This window comes from Vigna angularis, chromosome 3, assembly GCF_016808095.1.
Source record: "Vigna angularis cultivar LongXiaoDou No.4 chromosome 3, ASM1680809v1, whole genome shotgun sequence".
Lineage (NCBI taxonomy): Eukaryota > Viridiplantae > Streptophyta > Magnoliopsida > Fabales > Fabaceae > Vigna > Vigna angularis.
The window spans coordinates 18006554-18034549 of record NC_068972.1 but is presented as its reverse complement, the minus strand read 5'-3'; the positions used below and the strand labels follow the sequence as shown (position 1 = coordinate 18034549).

Here is a 27996-nt window from a genome sequence, read left to right as displayed (position 1 = left end):
CAAGATCCTAATGCATGCATACACGAGGAAGGAGAGACTAGCACTCCTATCACGGTCACTCAAAAGGAGAGGAATTTGTCTAAGAAAACTTCCTGAATGAGCAACATTCCTTCCTTCTTCTTTGTAGAAGTGTTTTCTCTTGCATAACAACTCAAGAATCTAAGTTTCCATCTCCTTTGGAAAAGCCTTTGCAAGATTTGGAGGATGTGTTTTCCCAAGAAGAACCTATGGGTCTTCTGCCAATTAGGGAAATTGAGCATCAAATAGGTTTTATTCTTAGGGCAAGCCTACCAAACAAGTCAGCCTATAGAACCAACCCTCAAGAAACCAAGGAGATTGAAAATCAAGTACAAGAGTTGTTAAATAAGGGGTGAGTTCAAAAGAGTTCGATTCCATGTGTTGTGCTTGTGTTATTAGTCCCTAAAAAGGATGGAAAATGGAGAATGTGTTGTGATTGTAGGGCTATTAACAATATTACCATCAAGTATAGACACTCAATCCCAAGACTAGATGACATGCTTGATGAGTTGCATGGGTCCACTATATTTTTCCAAAATATATTTTAAAAGTGGTTATCACTAAATAAGAATAAAAGAAGATGATGAATGGAAAACAACCTTTAAGACTAAGTTTGAACTATATGAATGCTTAGTGATGTTTTTTGACTTAACTAATGCACCTAGCACCTTTATGAGATTAATGAATCATGTCTTAGAGGGATTGCATTGGAAACTTTGTGATTGTGTACTTTGATGATATCCTAGTATATAGCAAGAATTTACATTATCATCTAGGAGATCTACAAGTGGTTCTTTGCACTTTAAGAGACAATCATTTATTTATCAAACTTATATGAATGAAGAGACTTCACTTTGATTGATCATAAATCATATTGTATCTTCTAATATACATATTTTTCTTATATTATGTCGTATTTTGAGTTGACTTTATTAATTATGTAATAAAAAATCTTTAATTTTTTTAGTTTTAATTATTGAAAATCAAAATATTTAATTTTATTTATACCAAATATATTGTATTCTTTATTTATTTCAATTAATACCTTTATAAAATTTTATTTATTAGAAAAATTCTAAAATAATTTCAACTCATCTTTTAACATCAAGATTTATCATCAAATCTCTAACAAACTTTACTCCCAAATTCACTCTATCATCACCCACAAATTCCTTAAAAGAAACAACATAAATTTCACAATCCACCTAAATCCATATACTCTATCTCCCTATAATCAATCCTTATAAAAGAACACAACCTTAGAATTTTGTCAGATTCCTGAGAGTCATATAGATATTGAGCACTCATGAAAGTCAATTTTAACTTCAACAAGTAATGCACATTTCTTCACTTCATCCCGAATCTTCTCTACTCTTTTTTTTCTTCGTTTCTTTAAGTATTCATTCTTGTTTTGCTGTATGTATTTTTACTATAATCTTACTATTATATTAATTTGTATTTGGGATCATTAACCCTAAGATAAACATGAACTTATTTTATATCATTCGTAGAGAATATTCAATTTTTATTTAAAGTTCATACTCCCATATTTATATGTTTATTAGTTCATTATGCAACCTATTACTAATGAAGTTTAAATAAAATTGCAGTGAAAATCGTAAAAATTTAATAACAGCATTTCAATCATATCTGCGTTACATAATTTTTATTAATGGAATCATAGACAAATGAAAATTTTCAATGACTTTTAGTAAAGTATGCACAGTAAGAATGAACGATAAACTCGATACTGTCATGACAATAATTTGTTGTACAAGTAGAGATACACCGTGACATTAAATTTTCGTGTACATATACAGAGATACAATTTTATGTACAGAGCGAGGAAAGAATGGTTAGGGGACCTAAAATATGTATTTACAGAAAGTCCCATTGCCAATAGACCTTCTCTACAATACCTCCACCACTTTTAACAGCGAGGTGAAGCGTCTCAGAAGCTGGTGGAACCCCCCACAATAATGGCACTGCAACAGTCATGGTTAGCTTCTCATGTAAATCACCTTTGCTTGCCTTCTCTGCAGCAATAACCTGCCATGTAAAATGGTTTCTAATGTACTGAGAATTTGGGTTGAAACTATATCAGAAGAAAACATCTGGATATTGTGATACATGAATGGATAAGTTGCTTGGTAAATGCTTCCAGGATTACCAGAAATGAAATTGCCTATAAAAATCCAGTTACCCATTAATATGTAAGTTGATAGAACCATGCGAAAATGGCTGAATACAATTTTCAATGACAAGCACCCAGTCTAAATCCAGTTAATGATTGATACTGGCGTAATGATCTTCCGATTCGACTTCTACAATTTTCTAACGTGTACTTTTCAATTAAACAAGATAACAAGAATTGAAAGTTGATTCGAAAAGAACTGGTATATTTAAAGAGACAATATTCTACGTAGAAATTTGTTGGAAAACAGAAAATAACAATCGGTATGCACAGCCGTTGGCTTGCTTGTGTACATGTGCAAAACTTATATTAATGTGACCTTGCAAATACCTAGGGTGCATGGAGTATAAAAACTTCCTTTAAGTGATTACTTGTCTGTGGATTTAAGCTTAACTCAACCTTACCATTGTTGAGAAGTAGACATCTCAAATATAAAATTAAATACTTATGTGTGTCTTCTCGTGTTGAGAAGTAGACATCTCAAATATAAAATTAAATACTTGTGTGTGATCCGATAATAGTTTGATAAAATATGACACAATATAAGTCCAAGAAACCTTGTTAGGATGTGTTTTTCATACTATATAAGAATGTCAGTTTAAGTTTAATTCCACCTTACAAAACCTATTCATAAGTTGAGATTTTACACTAATTTATATAATAATTTGGTCATATCTCCCTAGTTGATGTGAGATCTACAGCAATTTATCAAGTTCTTATCAAACAAGAGTTTATGGCATAAATTTAGCCCCAAAATTACTGAAAGAAGTTGAAAAGACCTTATTCTAATAAGTTTTACTAAGATGCTTACTGAATAAAGTTAAAAGAAGTTTATAGGAGTAATACGTTATTTTTCATAGGCTCAAATAACTAAATAAGTTCCACTAAAGCTCTTCCAAATACCTCCATAGAGTTAAATCAAATGGTGCAGAAAGTTGAGGGTTTTATATCACTATTTTTTATCTATAGCATTATTCTTTAGAAATTATCCTCAGACCAGATAGTCTCGTCAAATTTTAACAACGGTTTGCAATTTTGACTAAACTTTCTTCAACATATACTCAGAAGCAGAACACAATAGCTTTATTCAAAGAAAAAAGTATAGCATACCTCCCCCCCATGCTCTAAAACAGTGTCTTCCACAACGTCACTAAGCATCTCAATGGAACGGCAGAAACCAAAAATACAAAGTTTTCTGCCCATATCAAGTCCCTAGAAAGAGGGCAATTCGTACGAGATAAGAGGACAATTCATATATGAGATGGAAAAGGATGCCTTAAACTCTCGTATTAGTTAAAAGATCGAGTGCTCACATTAGTAGCAGCAATATCAAAGAGTGCACCCAGACAAAGGCCTTGGTTGGGATCCATGTAGTTACTTTCTTGAAACCGTTGGAACTTTTGTGTAGCTTTTGATTTCCCTTGCTTCTTCTGTGAAGTATAACAATATATTAGCCAATCTACAAGAATATAGCATTAAAATGTACTGTAAACAAGCATGGGTCAAACATGAGAAAGGTTCAAGAAAGTGCATATTGTGCCTTCGCTGTCTTGGGCTAAAAAGCTGATTCTATGGCCAAGTATTCGATATGAAACAGCAAGATACCTTTTAGCATGAGAAGTAAAAGGGCAACGAGCCTAATCGTGTAACAAAATGTAGTATACTAAAATTACCAAATGAAAACCTTATAAACATGACAAGAAGCAAGTTGGACTTCCACCTATAACCGTCTAAGCTTTTAAGGTAGTTGATTTCTTGAAATAGTTTCTGCAGTCCTTCCCCTCTTCTTACTGGATTAAACGTTCAACATAAATTTTAGGTGGACACGCGCTTTTTTTGGTCTAACTTCAATCCCAAAGAGCGTTTGCGTGAATTTTTTAAAAAATGTGTTGAAGTTATCACTCCTCAATAAAAATCACTGTTAGGATTTTCTCAACATAAATCAAGATTTTGGAGCCAAATAGATATGGTGCACTAAACATAACCAACAGCACATTCAAGGTTCCCTCTAAGTTCTAATTGTTAAATTGTAAACAAAAAAAGGATGAACTTTACAAATCATACATCAGAAGAGCTGACACGGCGTGGAACCATGGAGCCACCGATCTGGATCAGTCCATCAGCAGTGAACAACGTAATTCTCTCCTCAGGAACCCATTGAATGTCTGAGAAGTCGCAAACATAAAGGATAACAACTCATCAACTAATTACTACATATATAACTCAAAGCACGAAGCTTGAATAATTTCTGAACCTGATATTCATCATCTCAACTAGTTGCTTTAAAATGCAAACATTGGGATAAAATCACAAGTGAAATGAATCAACACTCAGAAAAATCTTTAATTATAAACGTTTAAAAAAATGCCTTAGCCTTTTGCTTTGACTTATTGAAGACCGAATAAATTCCAATTGCAAACTTCAAGTGAAAACATTGAAAATGAACCTCAAATTCTGAAATTCAGAATCAGCGATGTTGAAGGAAAAGTGTACCGTTAACGGAATCGGACCAGGGGAAAAAGGCGAAGGAATCGTCGCCGGAGAAGTTACCACCGGGGGAGGCTTTGGGAGCGAAATGGAGAAGGCGAGGATGAGGAGCAGAAGGAGAAGAAGATAAAGAGAAGGAGTTGTTGAAGGTCTTGGAAGGAGAACAGAACGGAACGAAAGAGAATCTGAACGTGGAGAAGCATAGTGCAGAGGTTTCCGCCATTGGAACGGAACGGAGTGAAACACACGCCACGTTAGAGAATGCTACAACGGTTCGGTGATGATCAAAGCCCGTTTTGACTATTCAATTCATTGAACTCACCGCGCATTCGGACGCACTTCCGGTTTCACTCTGAAGATGTTATATATTTATTTATTTATTAATTTTTATTGCTTTTTTATTTTTTTTATGGCTGAGAATTTCACATGGATATCGCACACAGACTTCCTTTTTCTTTTCTTTTTTTTTCCTCTTTTACATTTATTATAAGAATTCCCTCCACCAGGGAAAAAATGATTTTTTTTTTCAAAAATAAAGTAGAACTAAAAATATATACCAAAATAGCATAATCCAAAGTTTATTTACGAAAAAACCTACTCTATTGTCTAGGAAAGAAAATTGCAAAACGTCTCCTATAAATTGATTTTCGTTCAATTATTTTAATGTAACCTTTTAATTTAATGAAACAATATATAATCGAAAATTGTAAAAAAATATATTTAATGAGTTAACATTTCATAATATAAAATACATAAGTGCTATTAAACATTATATTCCATATACTTTCATGATTTAAATTAGACGTATAAAGTTTAAAAATAGAAACTATTTGAAAATATTTTAGATTAATGAATATTATTAAAATATATTTAAAATAGAACGAATGATAACAATAATAATAATTTAGAAACAGTTAAAATCATTTTAGTATAAAATAATAGAAAATTCTAAAACATGGAAATTTATAATTAATTATTGTTAATATTCGATTTAAAACTGTTCATACTATTAAAAATATTATAATGTGTAATTAAGAATAATAATAATAATAAGTAATATTTATTTTAACATTATATTTATATTATTAATAAGAATGAATTATCTAATTTAATATTAATCGTTAAAAATTACTACTTCAATAATTTTTGTAGACTATTAAATTTTTTATTACTAAATATAATTAAATATAATTGTGTAGTAATTAATTTAATTTTAATTTATATTTACATATATGTAAATAATTAAATTAATTATTAATATTAAAAAGATAGGTATAATTTTAATTTATCTTTTTCTATCTTTTCTTCCATTTTTGTTTTCGTCTTGTTCACTTCTTATCTATGTTGCAATTTTGTTATTTAATATGAGAACTAAATATTTGAGAATTAATATGTAGAATCAAGATTAAAGTCAAATTAAGTTTTTACACTCATCTTTGTTTTGAGTCTGTTCTTTTCTTCTCTAAGTTTGGTTTTCTCTTTTTGATATTTTGATATCAATTTGTGTTTTTGATATTAGAATTCTTTGGAACATGTTAAATCTTGATTTGGTAACTAATTAATTCATATAAACCAATTTAGTTAATTAATTGAATCAATTAATTTGAATTTTTAGAAAATATAATTTTTTATTTTTTTTTTATTAAATATGTGATTGATTTGTTTTAATTTGTTTAACTTTCATATTTGATCTTCGATTTTATTTATTTTTTAAAATTGTGTTATGTTTTCTACCTATACCCTAATTTTATTTATATTAAAAAAATACTAAAAATTGAATAAAATATTTAATGTGTCATTTAAGAATTGACTTAGACCATGTGGCATCCAATGAAACACATAAATAGACACGATATGAACATGCACATGAAGATACAACTAAATTGAGAAATATAGAATACGAGACACCATGACATCTCAATTAAAATGTACTAATCATACTTCATAATCTTAAAAAATCAAGAGAAAACATTTATAAAAAAAAAAGTCTAACCAAAGGAAAAATGATGTAAATAATAATATTTGATCACTAAGTTCCACATCTTGATGTCGGGTAAAATATTTGTGAATATTCATTTAACCATTCATGACTATAATATCCATAATATTAAAAATACATAAACATAAATTAATATAATATTATAAATTTATGGTATTATAAATAAAATGTACACAATAAAGTATAACATAAAATAATTTAAAATATAATGTATTACCTTATATTCAAAGAATGATTAAGACAATATAAAGATATGTTACTTTTATTCCACGAATCAATAAATATTAAGTTTATTACCTAAAAAATATAAATGTTCAGTATTTTTTTTCACACTGGTAAATGACTTTTCTAGTCATTGAATCTCACATTTCATATACTAAGTGAATAGTAGTTGTTGGGTTGGGCTGTGTCTAAAAAGTCCAAGTCCATATTATCTCATTATTTAAGACAAGTGGAAATGATACCTTTAGGTCACAAGAAAGAGATTTAGTTTTCTCAGCCTTTAGAAGAGAGCGAAAAGAAAGAAAAAGTGTTGGCAGGATTATTCATTTTGATTGTTGGAATTGTTAATACGAGGTCAAAAAATCAATCTCACATTGAAGTTAAGGTAGGATTGTCTAAAAGATTGAGTTGTCTAAACGTCCTTATATGTTAAGGCAAGATCGTTTATAAGACTAAATTGTCTAAACGTTCTTATATCTTTTCAAGTTTAATAAACAAAATGAGTATATGACAGAATATTATCATTAGAAAAGCAATAAAACTAAAATATAAGTGGTTTATGAAAAAGCTTAGTGAAATCTAAATATCTTAAGAAAAGCTTTAGTAAACACATCAATACATAAACAGACGCACCACTAAACAATTTTCCTATTAAATGCGTCAAAGAGAAACTTGTTGAATGCAACTAGTATTATACATTGCTAAGCAATGCTCAAACAAACTCTCAACATGTCTTGATAGATGAAAGTGTCAAAAGATGTTTTTGGGAAGTACGTTAAAAGTTTTGAACGATGATCCTAAAACTTGTAAAGAAAGACACCTTACTAAACGCACTTTCAAACGAAACAAAGATAACTTAGAGAAGCGTTTACATAGGCTAGATGATACCATGTGCTAAATAATCTCCTTCATCCAATGATGAAGTCTTCATCAACTACTTGGTATCTTAGTGAAAAGCTTAAACAATCAAATCTTGCCTAAATGGTAGAAAACATGAAAAACACTTTGTTGTTCTGAACATGCACAATGTTTAAAAACAACTAAAGTGATAAGAAAAATGATATATATGCCTTCATGCATATCCATTCTACTTTATACAGATTACTTATGTCAAGTATTCACCTACTCCATCCTATACAAATCAGAAGGGGATGTTAGAGTCAAGTAAGACATTCACGAAATCTCTCTATCAAAAGTCAGGCCAGAAATTTCGTACAACCTACCTTTCATAAAGAACTGAAAAAACATGTCTGCTCTGACAAGTTAACTTTAACCAATGACTGCTACCTATGACAAGGCTAAGAAGATCCTAATATCAAAGAAAAATATTATATAAATGACATTTTCTTGAAGCCTATATATTGAAGAATGTCAAAGACAAGAGTACGAGAAAAAGCACACGAATACAAAAGAAAATATGTGTGATGAAAGGAAAAGCTTAAAAGAAAAAGGAAATACTCTCAAGTTTCATAGAATCATCAACTTACTATTGTAAGAAGAGAGAAAATTTTGAGAGTCTATTATATTGAATAGTATTATACACACATCCTATATGCGAGAGTAACGGTCTAAGAACATGTATCAAATCTGTTTGGTTGTAAATTCTGAATATAAAACACTTTACATTTTAACTAGGTGGGGTTAAACGGTAATTAAACAGGTTTGTCTAGTGGAAATCAGGATTTGGTGAAACTCAAATAGACAGTGTATCAGGAATAGGAATGACAAAAAAATTCGCGCCCACAGATATCCGCAGATAAAATCCACGACAAATAGTTGGTACCCGTGGATATTTACTACCTGCAGGTTGCGGGTATTTTAATACCCGCTTATAAACGGGTCGGGTATGATATTATACTATCCGTACCCGCACATATCCACTACCCGCAAAAAATAAAAATAAATATTTAATTTATATTTTATTAAGTTAAATTTAATTAAAATTAACATTAATTAATATTTTACAAGGTTAAATTTAATTAAAATTAACATTAATTAATATTTTACAAGGTTAAATTTAATTAAAATTAAATTTTAATTTATATTATATTTTATATATTTTTTGTAATTTTATTTAAATATTATTTTAATAATTTATAAAACTATATTTTTTTAAATATTTGTGGGTATCCGCGGGTACCTACGGATATCTGCGAGTTTTAAAATATCTGCGTGTATTTTTTAAACGGGTATCCGTACGGGTAATGGATGATTTTTTTTTGTTGGGTTGGGTTGCATGTAGGCACTATCCGTACCCGACCCGACGCGTTGTCATCCCTAATCAGAAAAATATCGATAGTGCTTATGGATGCTAAAAGTAGTGAAAAATATTGTACAACCAGAAGTGGGTGAAGCTCGGTTCTAGTTAGAATAACGGAGGTTACTTGAAGTGACTAACTAGGTGATTCCAGGAATGGTAAGAATACTCAGTTTGTAATCTTGTTGAAGATTATAGTAACACCCTTTGAGAGATCTTAAAGGAGACTGGACATAGCTTGGTGGAGTCAACCCATATAAAAATAAATGTGTTTATTGTTTTAATTATACTAAACGCCCCTTTTACATACTCAGCATCCACACACTTTTTTAACCATCATAAAAGCTTTTGTCATCAAACACTATTTTTATTAAAAGTTGGTTTTATCAAAAGAGTTAAACAATTTTTTTTTATCATTAAACATTTAAAATATTATTAATTTTAAATAACAAAATTTCATTATACAAAGATAAATAATATTTTTCAAAAGTACTATATTACTTATAAAATAAAAAATAATTGTAACATAAACACACATAAATGCAATTTTTAATTATTGAAATTATTTAAAAAAATAGTTTTTTAATATAAATAAATGTTAAATTATTTATTATATTTATTATATGATGATTTGTTTTCACATAAATTATTTATTTATTTTCCACGCATGATGTTTATAATAAAAATTATACTTAAAAAATATTGAATGGTAATTTGAATAATATATAAATATATCTATATATAATTTTTATTTAATTTATTATAATTATAATTATTCTAATTTAAAATATATAATATATAAATTTAATTAATTTTATAAAATTTGCTTCTAGTATCAAATATTAAATATTGTTAGAAAAATACAAATCCTAGTAAACTTACAAGGGAGAACAACTAAACCACGAAATTGTTACCCAGGTGCGTTCTAACAATTCCGGTGTGAATGACATTTTACAAATTTGACCATTTTTTTTATCATCGCTATTTGACCTTCATTTTCTATTAAAATTATTTATTATTACTATCTATATTTTATTTTGTTTTATTTTCTAATTTCATGTTAAGAATTTGATCATTCTGTTTTAGTTGATCGATTAACTAGTTATCTTAAAAAAAAAAGAGTAAACTAGTACACAAACTTGGTCTAACATTTTTGAACGATCAAACTTAAATTCTTCATTAATGTAAATCAACAATTATATTAATTTATTTATCTTTATTTAAATAACCACTGATTGCTAATAAAATTAGTAGATGACTAAATGCGATTATTTAGTAGAGTACAAAATCAAACACTGGAACAAATGTGAAGCCTCAACAATATGCATCCATAATTGTTTCGAATATTTTGTTTATCTGGAACCCTAAACCTCAACCTCGGAGGGAGCAGAGGCGAGAAATGAGATCGAGAGGGAACAGAGAGGGATCGGAGAAGCACTGTTTGAGGCGGATGACCTGGTTGTGGCGGCCCTCGTCGAGAAACTCGTGAAGAAGCTCGAATGCGGTGAGAACATAATTCTCCTCTAATAGAAAGTTCACCACGCAATTGCACAGCGACGATCTTTCCACATCCATTTTCTCCTTCTTTTCAAATCCTCATACCACACTGTGACTCAGATCGTGTCGTGCTTTCAACTTTGCTACCGCGGTGTTTGGGGGAGTTTGCTCCAGTTCTCCCGAGCCAACTCAAGAACGACTCTACATGCATGGAAGTTATCTCGGTTCGGGGGAAAAGAAATCTGAATTAAAGCGTTATTAAGCATCATAGCTATTTTGATTTGAGCTTGGCAGTTCAATAGCATCACCTGTCTGTTCCTCTTTCAGTTTCTTTCAGTGTTTGTTGTTAATGCCGCTGGTGCGTGTTGCAGTTGGTGCAGCGGTGCGAGCGGGCACCCGTAATTGGGTCCGTTGGGTTTCGGGTGGGGCATCGAGTCCGAGCCTTTCGATATGGCGGCGGAAGAAGGAGATTGGCAAAGAAGGGCTGCTCGTGGCCAAAGAGCTCAAGAGGCTCCGGTCCGACCCGGTCCGCCTCGACCGCTACATCCGGTCCAGCGTCTCCCGCTTGCTCAAGTCCGACCTTGTGGCCGTCCTCGCTGAGTTCCAGAGACAGAACCAAGTCTTCCTCTGTATCAAGGTTTCCTTTTTCGGCCTCAATCTTCTCTTTTCCAATGCGTAATCAAATATAAACTTTAAATGTATGTCGAGTTATTCATCAAATTATGAAAAATTAAAATAAGCTAATGTAGTACCTCTAGTATTTATTTTAAAGAGTAAATTACAATGTCAAATATTTTCTCATATTGCATTCATGTTCCTTGCTTTCGACATTGTATTGTGTTGGTTCAAACAAGTATAAACAAGATACAAGCAGAGATAACAAAAAGAGGAAAGCAGAATACTGTCTGTTTTATTACGTCAACCACAACAACATAATTCATAATGAACATAAGTATACATAATACAAGAATACAAGAAAAAACCATAACTAACCATAACTGTTAAACGATTATGCATAAGCAATAAGAAAACTGCAAATGAAGAGTCAAGTGCAACATTTCTCCACCTTGACACTTGAATGCAGTTTGTACAACCACTCCCATGAAATCAAAAATGACTAAAACCCACCATGCCTAAGCATTTTTCAAACTTATTTCTAGGTAACACTATAGTTAACATATCTGCTGGATTGTCATTAGAATCAATCTTCACTGCTTCAATAACACGTGAATCAATCACATCTCTCGTGCAATGTAGTTTAACATCAATATGCTTGGTCTTTGAATGATACATTTGATGGTTGACTAGATGAATAGCACTTTGGCTATTACAAAAGATTTGTACACTATTCTGTTTGAATCCAAGTTCAAAGAGCATTCCCTTTAGCCATAAACCTTCTTTTACCTCTTCTACCAAAGCATTATATTCTGCTTTTGTGGTGGACAAAGCTACAATAGATTGGAGATTTGCCTTCCAACTCACAGCTGTTCCAAACAGAATAAACACATATCCTGAGAGACATTTTCTAGTATGAGGACATCCATAGTCAGCATCAACAAAGCCTTCAATGATAGATTTAAAATGAGTCTTCCTCTTATATAGAAGACCTGAGTTTAGAGGGGTTAGGGAAGAAGGATAGGAGAGATGCAGATTTGTTATTATAAATATAGCATTGACTCTTTGAGAAAGTAGAAATCCTTTGTGAAGGGAAAATTCTTGGAGGAGAGATTTGTCTCCTATTTCTTCTTCTTTTCATGCTATTCCGTAAAAGAATTTCTTTTCTTTTCAATTTTTAGTTCATAATAGTATTACGTGTAGTTGGAATGGTAAATACGTGTTATATACATGCTATTAATTTATGTTTATACACCAGAGTATATTTTTGAATAATATTTATGAAGCATATAGTTTCACTAACTCAAGTTTAGGATTTTAGAGTTTATAAAGTGTACATCGTTTTCCCTTTGTATCACAAGAAGATAAACTGCTGCAGAAGTAAACACTTGAGCATTGGGGGTGGATGGCTGACCTACCTAGACTAACAAAATTTCATTATTGAAATTATGACGATCTTCGTTCCAACTAATGTTTTTGGTAGTTATTTTTGCGCCGCCATCTTATGAAAAAGAAAATTCTTTGAGCAATACATTCACCTCCATTGAACCTTGATGTAACAGTAAAACTGTGCCTTACTATCATTTGGTCATTATTTCAAATATGGAAACAACCTCCTCTCATTTGCAAAGGTACGAAAGACTCTGTAGAATGACCCTCTCCATAATTCTGCATAGTGAAGAGCCTTCAGCACCGGGATAAATTATCAACTCCTTTTGAATTGCTTTTTTTCATGCCCTTATGTTATTGTACTTTATTACGGAAAGTCACCTGTTTAACCATAATGTGTGGTGAACATAAAATGTAACATTGAACCCCCAAAATTTCAATATAAAAGACTGCAAAAGCTAAAATTTCATCAAATATTTAATTTCTTTTAGTACTAACATGATGTTTTATTAACTATTTTTTATCTCATTGATATGCACTGACTATTTAATGACAAATCCTTGGTTCCTTTCTCAGTTGTATGAAATAGTCCGGAAAGAAATATGGTACAGGCCGGACATGTTTTTTTACAGGGACATGCTGATGATGCTTGCACGAAACAGAAGGGTGGAAGACTCTAAGAGAGTGTGGGCTGATTTGAAAGAGGAACAAGTTTTATTTGATCAGCATACATTTGGGGATATTATCAGAGCTTTTCTGGATAACGGGTTGCCCTCAGAGGCAATGGAGATATATGAAGAAATGAGACAGTCTCCTGAGCCTCCTCTTTCGTTGCCTTTTCGTGTGATACTGAAAGGGCTCATTCCTTATCCAGAATTAAGAGAGAACGTAAAACGTGACTTCTTAGAAATTTTCCCAGATATGATCATCTACGACCCTCCAGAAGACTTGTTTGAAGATCATTAGCAGCACAACGATGGGGATAATAAGAATATTATTGCTTACTTCCCTGGACTTTTGGACCACTTTTTGTTTAGAGAGACTACGCATGACAAGTTTACAATGAATAAGTATTATTTGCGTCATTAATATTCTTACACCACGTCCTGCAAGAATTTATAAATTAAAAGTTTGAAAATAAGTAAGATTATGGAATTCAAAATTTAGCCCTAGTATAATTCTAGTGATGGAACGAACAAAGTTGTACATACTTAAAGGTTTTCAAAATTTTATTTGTAAACAATAATTTTCTGTACATGTGGATACATTTACATCATCATCCAATATCAAATCTCCAATCACTTTTAAGTTGTTACTCCATATAGAATAACATTTAATTGACCAGGGTAGACACTAGACGTGGAAGAGAATTTTGTCTTTGATTCTAGGATTTCTAGAATAAACAACTGAAACAAATAAAGGGAGAGGAACCTATAGCGTTTGTCCAAATGCTTGAAGAGCATCAACAATCAAGCCATCTACCTCAGCTCCTGAAGACAACCAAAGAAAAATAAACAATCTCGAGTTTAAATAATTGAAAAACTTTATACACATTAGTCGACTTCAAGTCAATTTTATAATGTTAAATTTTGGAATTTGTACCTGGAAGGTTTATAACCTAGGAAACTTCTCCCGAGTTAATCCTTGGTCACCAGCCTTTTGGATGGCAGCATAAACAACCTTAAGACCTCAGCACATATGCCATATGCATGTTCTTGATTGGAACACTTCGACAACAATCCTCGTGCATAGCCTGACATAGCTTCCAAAGGTGATTCAGTATGATTTACTTGTTATCCTAGTAAATACTAATTCCTGATACTTTAAAGCTATTTTTATTCATTAATTCAAGTTATTTTAAAAGAAAATTCTTGTTAATAAAATCAGCATTCATGATCAATTATAAGTAATTTATTTAGTCTTTATCCTTTTTATACTACAACTCAAAATAACTTCAGTTAGAGTCACAATAGTTTCTGTAGAAAAATATCACAAAAGTACATATGACAACTCTCTTTTGATTTAAGATTTCATCACAAGTTCCACTAACGGTGGTAACAAAATAAGACTATAGAGACATTATATTTATTAATTCAGAACAAACTAAATATACAAGCAATAATAAGAGGTTAATTATTTCATTCAATTTTTCTTCAATATATAAATGGTCTAACTTCATAGAGTCATTATTTCCATCTACATTAAAATAATTATGTCAATTAAGATTTTGCAGGTTCTTAAACTTCTCTTGCCTATCAGTTTTGTCTGACGGAATGAACCTTCTACACATGTTGGCTTCATTTTGTTTAAGATACATTGGCTAATTAGGAGATACAATCTTGACGTGTTGGCTTGATTTTGTTAAGATAAATTGGTTAATGAATACAATCTTCAGGAACACTCTCCTCAAATTCTTGCATTTATATAGTGAAAGCTTCATTGACTTGGACAGTTCAAACCTTCAGTTGATTGTGTTGAGAGTTAATGTTAGTTTTATAACAATGTTTCAGTAGTCATTTCATTTTCTCCAACGCCAATCCAAGATGCCGATGCAGCTATTTCCAGGCTGTGGTTTCTGAATTTGCATTAATCTTCTTTCTTTGGACATTTCATTCCATTGACCGGTGCTAGCATACACGTTTGCAAGAAGAACATAATCACTTCTATGATGATTAGGTTCCAATTCCAACAGATGGTTCCTTATCTTCTCACCCAGTTAAACATTTCCATGAAGCCGACACGCAGCTAACAAAGTCCTCCATACAATTGCATTGCATTCGTGGCATGTTCTTTATCCAACTGTATGCATCATCAACTAAACCCTCGACCCAAGAGGTCCACCATGCACCCATAGTGCTTTATTGTGGGTTGGATGTTATATCTGTCCATAATATCAATGTATTGTCTATCTTCATCAATCAATCCTCCATTGCTACAAGCACGTAGAACCCCCAAGAAAGTACATCTATGTGAAAAGCGCCAATGCCTCCTCTCCGTTACCATGCGACCCAAGACCGAGAATCATGACATTCCTTGAAATCACATTCTTCCTTTTCGTGCTGCTAAATATGTGGTAGGCTTCTTCCACTTCTCCACACTTTGCATGCATGTCAATTGGCACAAAGCTTAGTATGTTTTTGTACAAGAGAATAATGAATTCGCTTTCCAAAATCGAGGTCTCCTATTGCACCACACGCTGAGAGGGTCACTGCCAGAGTGGCTGATCCGGTTGCAGGCCACTCCGCAGCATTTTAGTAAGATCATAAGTCCCGTCAAAGTAAGGAAAACGAGCAGTTGTTACCTTGGATTCACATCTTCTACTTAAACAAAATCAAATATTCTGTGTAATATCCTAACATTTATGATTTTTTATTTTAGCATTCCCAATATCAATTTTTATATTCATGATTATAATAGTATTAATTTATAATTATTCTTTAGGACAATTATAAGTTATTATTTATTATACATTATTTTTTGTACGCAATTTTTATATTTAAACACATACATAATCTTCAATATCTTTTTTTATCTAAAAGAAAAATATTATCATACATAATAAATAAACTAACAATAATATCTTCTTTCAGAAGCCTCGAATGAATTAATAAAACCATATATATATATATATATATATATATATATATATATATATATATATATATATATATATATATAAATTACTCAATGGTTACATGACAATACTAATTTTTCAGAGGATAATGAAATTAATAAAATAATCATATAACATGACAGTTCTATAGCAATACAATATTCACATAAAAACTAAACACAGAAGGACAAAGAAAGATATTTCGATTGTTGGTAGTTAGTATACTAGATAGTTAATGTACTAGTTTTTGTGGGTAGCCGTTTGAGCCTTATGGGTAATTAGTCGTTTATAGTCGATTTTGTCTGTTTTGAGTACAACAGTCAAGAATATGAGTTTATAAATTGTATTGTTGAATGCATGAGTCAAACAACAACAACAATAGAGGTGAGTCAAGCTTTTTCAAAAGAGAGGTTTGTTGTCAACAAAGTGGTATCAAACCCAATTAGCTTAACTGTTTGAGTGAAAAAAAAAGAGCGAGAGATCTTGGGTGTTTTGAAAAAGAGAGAGTGTGATGATCAATCTTACAAATAGTGTGTCATTGTCCAAGTTTACAAAGGTGGTCAACTATGGCAATTAGAGTCTTCAAATGAAGACCTTTCTTGGTTCTTAAGATAATTGGAAGGTGGTGGAAAACAGTCACCGAGAAACACCACGAATTGGTCAAATGCTTAGTTAAATGGTTGAAAGCAACACTTGTAAAGGATAAGGTATCCTTTTACATTTTAACGAGTCTAGCTTTGAGAAGATAGTAAGTGTTAAATCTTCAAAAGAAGCATAGGATATATTATAGAAAACATATAAGGGAGATGACCAAGTGAAGCAAGTGTGACTTCAAACACTTAAGTGCTAGTTAGAGAGCATGAGGATGAAGTAGATAGTAGGAGTATCTGAGTATATAACTCAGGTTGAAATTGTGGTGAACCAGCTCAACATAAGTAAAGAGATGTTGCTCGATAGCCAAGTTGTGGTGTAAGAGATTGAGGAGTCCAAGAACCTATCAACACTCACAGTTGAGGAGCTTGTCATGTCTCTCGAAGCACACAAGCAACAAAGGAAGTGATCCAAGTGGTAGAAGCCCAGGGCAAAATGAAGAGAAAGAATAGTCCAACCAACAAAATTGGCACGAAAGAGGACGAGGTCCATGGAGAGGAGGTCGGTTAAGCAAGTATGGTCATTATGCAAATGAGTGCTACTTGGATAAGTGTTTCAGTTGTGGTAAGGTCAGACATTTTACTAAAAAATTTCCATCTAATGGAAAAGAATAAATCAACCTCACAAAAGAAGTTAAAGAAGAAGCAACATTGTTAATAATGACACATACCAAGTACAAGCGAGTGTAGAACTCGGCAAGACAATCGAGTGGCAAGGAAAACTCGGTAAGACAATTGAGTAGCATGGATAGGTTGACAAGACAACTGAGTAGGTTAGAAAGGACGGTAAGATGTGCAGATAACCCGAATAACTCAATTGGATGTCTGAATAGCTTAGAGAGCTCAATAGAGACTGTGAAGAGCTTAGATAGCTTGGGGAGAGACACACTCAAATAACCCAAGGAAGTGTCTTAACAGCTCGCATAGCTAGATAGAGCATGTGAAGAGCATGATAAAACATGTGAATAATTCAGTAAAACATGTGAAAAGCTCAATAGAACAAAAGATAAATAACGAGAAAAACAAAGGAACAAGTACCAGACGAGAACCCTAGGCAAATGATAAAAACAAAATAGATAAAGACACATCTATATGACAAATATTTTAGATTTGCTTAAATTTATGCCAACTATGAGTAAATGTGAAATAATTGTTCACTTTCATTTTAACTATATTTTATTTGGTACATAATATTTAAATTAAAAGTTTTAATCAAAATTTAAATATAAATTCATTTGGAAAGTTTATTTGTGAAAAACTAATTAACATGCTAGTTGCTAACCCATACACTTATAATTTATAAATTCTTGAGTTAATAAGCTAACTTATTAAATTAGAAGTGTTTGGTAAATTAATTAATAAATTTGTTTATAAATATAAAATGACATAAGGAGAAATAACTATATTAATTTTATTATATAAATGAAATTTTTATTTCTAATTAAAAATATTTTATTATGTAATTATAATTTTGGATTTTTTTTTTCGCAATTAATTAAATTATCGTTAAACTTTTTAGTACTTCTATTTATTTTTTAAAAGTTGTATACATTTAGTCAAGTCATTTTATTTAAATCAATTAATCTAACACATTACACCCTCAAAGAACCTTATCCTTACACTATGTATTTATGAAAAGGAATCCTAAGAATACATTGTATTAAAATCATCAAATCAAGGACTATACTTATCTCACCCTAACACACTATAAAAGAAAATTCCCTCAATTACATTCCTTGATCAATTGTGTCATCTCTAATCCTTGTTATCTGACCTATATTTCCCTATCTCACTACATAGAACACGCAAATTATTTTTGGTCAACGTCTTTCTTCTCCCTAAATTTATCTTAGTTGCTACCATTATTTTATTTTCCTTAGTGGACACTCCTAATGTTGGTCATAAACTCATCCTTTTTATCCCGTGTCATAACAAGCTAAACCTTAAATTCTAAAAGTCAATAGTAGAAACTTTATGAAAACTTTAGGAAAGGATATTTAAGAAGGTTTCAAATTTTTGTCATACTAGAACAAATATTTTTAAATATATTTTAAATTATTATGAAAATATCTTTTCATAATATATTTTTTTTTGTTTTTATATATCTAGGATCGTTTTTAAAATTTGTATTTCAAAATATATTTTTTCATACTTTGAGAATATATAGTTCAGAAGCTTTTTAATACATTGCGAAAAACACTATTAGGAAATGTTAACAATTTTGAAAACTCATTTTCATGATTACAATCTAAGGGGAGGGAGGTGCATAAATAAAATATTGGAGTGGAGAAAACAATGTCAATGAACTAGCCTAAACCTTTACCATTGGAGATGGGCCCAATTGAAATTAATGGTTAGTAGTACCATACTTTTGCAACACGTATTGTTTAAGTGTTAGAATTAACTCCCTGATGCACAGAAAAGATAAAGTTTTAGGCTAGCTAAAATTATTTTAAAAAGTATGCCACATAAAATAATTCAAACTAATTAAAAAATTGTATTTAGCAAATTCAATTTTTACCTTAAGTTAAAGCCATGAGGAAAGACTAGGCAGCATGAAAATGGATTCAAGCCCAACTGAAAAAGAGAGAGAAAGAAGATGGATGTATAAAATGTTAAGGCTTTTTCTTCCTGCACTCAAAACTAATAGAAAAAGACTAAAATATCTTGTTATCATCTGTATCATCGTCACCACCAATGCACCATAGTCACTGCAGAGGAAAAAGAAGAAAAAAAAAACAGCCTTTTGGAATAAATCTTATTCTAAAAAGTTCATTCTGTAATATATTTGATGTGTTTAAAAAAAAATTCTTAATAATTTGTTCTGGAAAACTTATTTTAGAAGGTATTGTATATGTCTAGAAAACTTGTTTTCGAAAACAACTTATTCAAAGTTCATTCCAAAATTCATGTGTTTAAAAATTCCATTTTAAAATCCTACTCCAAAAATTTTATTTTGAAAATTCTGAAAAGTTTATTTAATGTTATCACAGAAACAAACTTTTTCTATAAAGTCTTTTTTCACTCGGCTGACTCCAATTATCTTATATTTGTCCTTCAAACATCATTCGTTGTCTATCGGATGGTGGGATGTCTGCATAGGATTATCCAACATGCAAGATAGAGATTCTAGTAAAAATTTGGATCAATGAAAAAAGTTACGTCAAATTATGATTAAAATAATATTTATAGACATATTTTACTGACCATGATCTTATTTTATTGAGCCTCAGTTATGGGTTCATTAGCTTAGAGGTCTAGTGGTGAACTTGGTTCTGAGAAGCTACACTTGTTTTTATTTGGTTAAGTTATTCAAAACGAAAATGTTTTCATAAACATAGTAGACATCGGTAAATAGTACGCAACATTGAAAAAAAAAATGTATACTTTGGTGTTGAGACATAGTATCCGACATTTGGTTAAGAAGATTTATCTTTTATAGTTTTTGATATTCAATACTTAATATTCAATACTCGACTAGGTTCCCAGTAGATAGTAAGATCTTATTTGAATAACCCACTTAAAAGTTATAAGTAGCATGACCAGGTCTTCGGTCACATACAATGTATTTAATAATCCTGAAATATTTTTATTTTTGAAGATTAAAATGTGTTGATTTTAAAGATTATGATGATAGGAGAAGAAAAAGCCAAATGCTAATAGAATGACCCCGTTGAAACTTGAGAGACAAAAAAGAGTTTGAAGTTGCTTTATCTCTTTATCTCATGTCGTATGATCTGTCAACTGAACTGTGGAAAGGTTTGTACCAAAGATAAAAGAACATCAAACTCAATTGTCAAATCTTTATTTCAAAGATTCCAACAAGGGACTTAACTTATTTCCTCCACTTCATATGCAAAAAGGGAAAAAGAGCACAAATTCCATCCCTTAAGATGTTGCTGCCTTCATGCTCTATGAGCTGGTTTCATGATCCAAAAGGAAACAATATTCCATCGTGCAACAACAAACATTACTCAGAGAGAGAAAAAAAAATGTACTGATATATATGCAGTGAGGTGAATAATTATGATCTCCAAAAAAAAAAGCTGGTGCAATGTCGGAGAACCATTCATGCATAGAAAGAAAAAGTGATAGAGAAGACACATATATGTATATATATGCAAATACCCTTTGTAATTCTGACTTGTGTTTTGGAAGTATTACAGCACATACAATCACCCTCTTCTTTTGCATGCACTCTATCATTCATTCCCTGACATGCTAAGGGTTGACATAACTCAACAATTCTTTCACTTTTTCACCATTTTGTTACATTCATCATGTGTATGTTTATGTTATGGACACTGCATGTCCCTGTGCATGGCAGAAAGAAGAAGACCAAACAACATAGGTAATATGTGTGTCTTAGAAGCCATCTCAGAAAAGCTGAACAACAACCTTTGTCTTTTACCTGCGCTTGCTACCTTTCCAAATGCATCTAGACAAGACCACATGCTCATAACATTTATTGCACTTTTTCTTTTTCTAGTCCTTTTTCTCTCGGTTGCTTCAGCAGGTTGAGGAATACCTCATCATATGTTCTGACAGACATATTAAGGAACTGTGTTATTCTAATGCTTGACTTCAATGCATGTTAATGGGTAGAATCTAACTCCTAGTAAAGTACATAATTAGTATATGTCATAACATAAAAAGAGTGAAAATATTTTTCTTTTATACAATGATAAGAAGAACTACAGATAAACAGTGATTTTATAAGTAAAACCTAAGTACAGTTATGCACATTTTATTCGTACTGTTCTTTAATGTGTATCTCTATCAGGTAAATATTAGGATTAAACTTATTTATTTTTTAAAAATAAAATACCCACAAGTATTTTTTCTTCTAGTTTTGTTATATATACTTATAAAATGCAATTTAAACACATTTTTAAAAATTATATGTATGTTTTTTGTACTCTATTCAGATAAATGGAAATTTTGGACCCAGATATAGTGGTTACAGTGGGTTTATATATAAGATTTTAACTTAACTTTGGTGATATTTTTTATAATATTTATTTTAATTTTACAGTTTAATAAGATTCACATTTTTATTAATATTTTACATATGTATTTTTAAAACAGATTTTTTTTTTAAGATCCAGATCTTTGTTAGCATTATAGGTCCTATTTTTATATCATGTTAACATATTTCAATGAAAACATATTATAAAATCCAAAATTTTAAGATATTATGGTCCAGTTATATAAAGATGTTCTGGTAGTAACATTTTTTTTTCATCAAGCCCTCTTTCTTTTACTAGAGTAATTGGTAACCTAGAAATTGGTTCTAATGCTAGATACATAGAAATAGAAAGGAAAGTGAGAGTGGTAAATGATGGTGGAGAAACTTAACCCCACCATGTTTAGATTTTGACATAAGATTCTGTCTGATGAAACAGTTGAATAATTGAGTTTAGCGGCACCCTCTTTTTTTTTTTTTTAAGTCTCTTTCAGTGAACCTATTACACAGATTTGTCACGCCCTGAACCTATCTTTTCAGCTTTTCAAGTCATGGTCCCACCAGTTAAATGTCAAACCCAATTTACTCTTAGTTAACATGATTACAAAAATATCATTGTAAACATTTATGAATAAAATTTACTGTGGATATTGATAATTATAGATAATAAATATTTAATATTTATTTATAAATAAATAAGATGTAGATATTATATTATGAGTATATTTTAAAGGTAAAAAGTTAAAATTAAAATTAAATTTATTAAGTTAAATTTAATTTGCATTTTATTATTTTATTAAATTAAAATTTAATTTTAATTTATATTTTTTATATATTTTTAATTTAGTTAGATTTTATTTTAAAATTTATAAAATATTTTTTTTTAAAATACCCATAAATTTTAAAATACTTACTGATATTTCATAAGGTGTGCTAAACCCTATTCATCTAACTATCACAACATAACATATTTTACAATGACAAGTTTGATCTAACACAATTCTAGAGAAATATTATAAAGAATGTGAAAAGAACAAAAGAAAATAACTCTTGCATTATGAGAACTAATGATTCAACATTAAATAAAAGAAACATACATGAAAAGCAAGAAAAGAATAACAATTTGAACAAGTCATTTCATTTAAGCATCAAAACATATTAAAACTATTTAGAGTCATTTCTCAATAATATCATATGATGAAGTGAAGAATGCTGAGATAGAATTAGAGATGGTAATTGTAAGGACCGTGCAAAGTGGGGAGGGGTGGCTGCACGTTAGAAGTGGAGAGGGACGGCTGGGTGGAGTAGGTAGCAGACATGGTGGTGGGTCTTCCCACTTTGAAAGTGCTACAGCCACCAAAACACCATCATCTCCATCCAGTTATTGGGCTTGGCACTAGGAAGGGAAAGGAGTGGCTGGGAGTGCAGGGTTTTCCACTTAATAGGGAGAACCGTGGGTTTGAAGAAGGATTGGAAGAGTTGCTGCAAATTTTGGAGAGAAGAAACAGAGAGCTTGCTGTACGTACGGGAGAAGGAGAAGAAGAAGCTTGCTGCATCCAGTGGTAAGGCAGAGAACGTTTGGAATTTCTGCGTTCAAGTTTGGCTAGGAGGTCTTCAAGAGGTAAGGGGAGTTGGATTTTCTGGATGTTGATAGTGGTTGCATGAGTAGGATGCTGGAAAATTGTGGTTGTATGTATGGTTGGATTGAAATTGAGGTGTTGATCCATGTATGTAATCTTGTATGCTTTGGAATTGAAGGAAATTGGAATTTCTTAGCTTTTTAGTCATTTGGAGAGGAAGTGAGGTGGTGATTTTGAGCATTTGGGGTCTAGAGTGTTATTGAGCCTTTGGAACAGTTTCACCCACTGTATTATGACTTGTTAGAATCATCAAATTGATCAAAATAGGTGTAAAGTGGTAGAATTGAATTTTGAGTATCAAAGTTATGAAAATTGGTGTTTATGGTTAAATTTTAGTATGAATCCCTTAAGAATTGAATGAGGAACGGTTATAATCAATTAGGTAAGTCCAATCTAGTATAAAACATGAATTAAGGGTGTTAGAAGTTAATTGAAAGGGTTGAAAATGGTAAGAGAGGTGATGACCTCAAATCTGCAGAATTCTGCATTCTGCAGAATTCTGCATTCTGCATCTGTCGCGCCCAGCATGTCGCGCTCGAGCGCGAGAGGCTGCAGAGTGCGTTCGTCCGAGCCAAATTGGACGTTCGTCCAATTTGCTCGACTAAGCGTTCGGCCTTAAGTTTCAGTGAGTGAGCGTTCGTCCATTCCTCCAAACTGAGCGTTCGTCCATTCGTCCAAACTGAGCGTTCGTCCATTCGTCCAAACTGAGCGTTCGGCCTGCTTTTGTGAGTGAGCGTTCGTCCATGACTTCAACTTGTGAACGTTCGTCTAAATGGCTCGACCAAGCGTTCGGCCTTAAATTCAGTGTTGAGCGTTCGGCCTTAAATTCAGTGTTGAGCGTTCGGCCTTTGAGCGAGCGTTCGTCCTTAGTTCAAATTTTAGCGTTCGCCCAAATAGTTGAACGTTCGCGTTTTTGAGCGTTCGTCCAAATAGTGTTCGTCCCAGTGAGCGTTCGTCCTTCCCAGTGAGCGTTCGTCCTAACGAACGTTCGCGTTCGTCCGAATAGTTGGCGTTCGTCCGAGTAGTTGAGCGTTCGTCCAAACAGTGAGTGAGCGTTCGTCCAATAGTGTCCAGTGAATAGTGCTCGTCCAAATAGTATTTTACAAATATGTTGAATTTTAAGTTCCTTTGCTTTTGGATTGAATTATGTACCAATGTTTGGAATATTATCTATGACATGAAATATGTGAATGTATGAAATATGTCGGATTTGTTGTGTTAATATGGCGGTATCTGATTATTCATAATTGTGGTTAATTTTCAAAGTAACAATATGATTCATGGACGTAATTCCATGATCCTCAAGGAGAGGATACATGGTGGTGTTTTGGGGTTGTATAGAATGATTACATGGTAGCTCAGTTTTGGGGGTCATCCTGAAACTCCAATGGTCTTTCTTCTCATGTAGAGAGGATTGAACATGTGGTGAGGAGTAGCAGGAGGTCCTAGTCTTGGATGCTTCCATATGATCCAAGGTGAGTGATAACGGATTAACCTCGTGATTGTGGCCGGGCGGGAGTGCCCAAAGTTTCACCAGGCGGGAGTGCCAGAGCGGGAGTGCTCAAGTTCCATAAAGCCACCACGAGTGCAAGACCCGCCATAGCTCGGTAATCATTCTGGTCCGGACGAGTCGGGATATAAAGTAACAAGTCGGGGTTTAATGTAATAAGTCTTGTGATATTGAATTACCATGTATGATTGACTTTTGTATATCACGTTAAATTGTATAACATGCTTTTTATATCTAGCTCACCCTTGCATTGTTTGTGTTGTGTGCTGTTTGGGTATGATTTCTTTGGCGATGATCATCCACTTGGATGAGAGCAGATGGTGATGAGGATACTTTGGAAGCAGCTCTTGATGGGGACAGCAGTGCTGCCGCTTAGTTTAGCTAGTTTCTCTTCGTGGTTCCTAATGTTTGGAATAAACTCGTGTGTATTCTAAGTTTAAATTCTCTCTGTTTTTCATGGAGACATTCCACTTACTCTTGTTGTAATTTCCGCACTATTCTGAGGATGACTGTAATCCTTAAAATTACTCTTGACTGCTTTCTCATATTATGTATGATGACGTCTTATTTATATATGCATGATGTATATTTTTGGGACGTTACATTAGTGGTATCAGAGCAGTTTCTTCCTTAGAAACCTGTAGGTTATGAGTGTGCTTCGTTTGTGATTGCGTACTCTAGTCTCGTATAAGAAGTTGTGTTAGCTTGAATCAATCTAATGGTTTTTCTCTCTGTGTGGGCAGAAGATGGCACCCACGTCTCCACATCGTTCTCCTCTGCGAGTCGATCAACTTGGCTCTAATCAGATGCTGAATGAGGTGCTTCAGACGTGGCAACAGCAGAATGCTGATTTGGTTCAACAGAATACCTATGCATTGCAAAATCTTGAAGCCGCAAGGGTATCAGCTGAGAACGCGAGAGTGTCTTCCGAGAACACTCAGAGGGAGTTGATGGAATTTATGACTAATGCTAGGACTCCTCCGAGTGTTTCTTCAGTTGTGATTCCTGCACAAGAGTGGAGCTTAGAGAGCTTTCTGCAACATCGCCCTGCGAGATTCACTGGTAAGTGTAGCCCTGATGAAGCCGATCACTGGTTTGGGGACATGGAGAGGATATTCGAAGCCAAGGGATGTCCTGATGAGAAGAAGCTGGCTTACACCCAATACTTGCTGACAGGTGAAGCGGGACATTGGTGGAACAGTGTGAAGACGATCTTGGAGAGTAACGGGACTGCTATCACTTGGGAGATGTTCAGGACTAAATTCTACACTGAATATTTCCCAGACAGTGTCAGGTTTGCTAAGGAGATAGAGTTTCTTGAGTTGACTCAGGGCAGCAGATCAGTATCAGAGTATGCAAACAGTTTTAAGCACCTGCTTCGCTTCTACACCATGAAGATTAATGAGGAATGGCAGTGTCGCAAGTTTGAGAATGGCTTGAGGAAAGATATAAAGCTTCTGGTGAAGGGATTGCGCATTAGAGAATTCTCTGCTTTGGTAGAGATGGCCCGTGATATGGAAAAGACCAAGGGAGAACCAGAGGGGCCTCAGAAACAACAGAGCCAACCCCTTAGGGTTGGTGGACCTGTGATGTCCCGTGGAGGATCCATTTCCAGAAGGACTCCTTTTTCTAGACCTTCTTCATCCGGATTCAGGGGTTCCTCCTCTCAGTCATCGGGACGATCCAGTTTTGCCAGTTCCGTTAGATGCTTCAAGTGTGGTGGACCGCACTTCCAGAATTCCTGCCCTCAGTTAGAAGGGTATAGGAGGTGTAATATCTGCCGGCAAGAGGGACATTATGCCAGAGACTGTCCTACTACTAGGAAGGTAGGACCACAGCCAGGCCAGGCTGGCAGATCTATTCAGAGGGGTGGGCACAGACCTCAGGCAGCAGGGAGAGTATATGCATTGACCGGGACTGAGGCAGCCAGTGCAGGTAATTTAATTGTCAGTAGTTGTTTGTTATTTGGAGCATCGTGTGTGACTTTGTTTGATTCGGGGGCGACACATTCTTTTGTGTTTAAGGCTTGTGTGGAGAGGCTTGGTTTAGTTGTCAGAGAGCTTCCGTGTGATCTGGTGGTGTCTACACCAGCAGCTGGGTTAGTCAGGACATCTAATGTGTGCTCCAGGTGTCCTATTGAGGTAGAGGGCCGTAGGTTCAGAGTGAACCTTATTTGCTTACCTCTGCAGGAGCTAGAGGTAATTTTGGGAATGGATTGGTTGGCAGCCAATCGTATTCTTTTAGATTGTGGCGGCAAGAAGCTAATATTTCCCGAAAAGGATGAAGACATGTCATTGTCACTTGGTGTTTTGAGACAAGACATCTTCGAGGGAGCCAGTTGTTTTCTAATCATGTTCCATGAGGATGGGACTTCTGGTTTGAATTCTTCAGCGCTTGTGAACCAGAGTGTAGACCTTCTGGTTGTGAATGACTTCATGGATGTTTTCCCTGAAGAAGTTCCTGGTTTACCTCCTCCGCGAGAAGTTGAGTTCTCTATTGATCTGGTCTCAGGAGTAGGACCAGTATCCATAGCCCCTTATCGGATGGCTCCAGCTGAGCTGGCTGAGTTGAAGAAGCAGATTGAAGAGTTGTTAGAGAAACAGTTTATCCGGCCAAGTGCTTCGCCATGGGGTGCGCCAGTATTGTTAGTAAAGAAGAAGGATGGTAGTTCGAGGTTGTGTGTTGATTATCGACAGCTGAATAAGTTGACGATCAAGAACAAGTATCCGTTGCCAAGGATTGATGATCTGATGGATCAACTACACGGAGCCATGGTATTCTCTAAGATTGATTTGAGGTCGGGTTATCATCAGATTTTGGTGAAAGAAGATGATGTGCAGAAGACGGCGTTCAGGTCTAGATATGGTCACTATGAGTATGTGGTTATGCCTTTTGGTGTGACTAATGCTCCAGCCATATTCATGGACTATATGAATCGA

The 27996-nt window shown here is 33.1% G+C and overlaps 2 protein-coding genes and 1 long non-coding RNA gene across 3 annotated transcripts; 2 read left to right on the top strand and 1 right to left on the bottom strand.

Annotated features, from left to right (window-relative positions):
* Positions 1-1750: 1750 nt before the first annotated feature.
* On the bottom strand, positions 1751-5050 carry LOC108325035 (uncharacterized). Its single transcript, XM_017558015.2, has 5 exons — positions 4706-5050; positions 4277-4377; positions 3526-3642; positions 3323-3424; positions 1751-2067 (listed from the first exon to the last, which is right to left on the bottom strand). The coding sequence occupies exons 1-5, from the start codon at positions 4920-4922 to the stop codon at positions 1897-1899; spliced, it is 708 nt and encodes a 235-aa protein (XP_017413504.1). The 5' UTR covers positions 4923-5050; the 3' UTR covers positions 1751-1896.
* Positions 5051-10468: 5418 nt separating this feature from the next.
* On the top strand, positions 10469-13763 carry LOC108326658 (pentatricopeptide repeat-containing protein At1g62350). The gene is made up of 4 exons (XM_052874683.1): positions 10469-10681; positions 10795-10898; positions 11046-11311; positions 13255-13763. The coding sequence occupies exons 1-4, from the start codon at positions 10677-10679 to the stop codon at positions 13642-13644; spliced, it is 765 nt and encodes a 254-aa protein (XP_052730643.1). The 5' UTR covers positions 10469-10676; the 3' UTR covers positions 13645-13763.
* A 9399-nt stretch (positions 13764-23162) lies between these two features.
* On the top strand, positions 23163-25659 carry LOC128195718 (uncharacterized). The gene is made up of 2 exons (XR_008247519.1): positions 23163-23528; positions 25375-25659. It is a non-coding gene; the product is annotated as an uncharacterized LOC128195718 (long non-coding RNA).
* The last annotated feature ends 2337 nt before the right edge of the window (positions 25660-27996 follow it).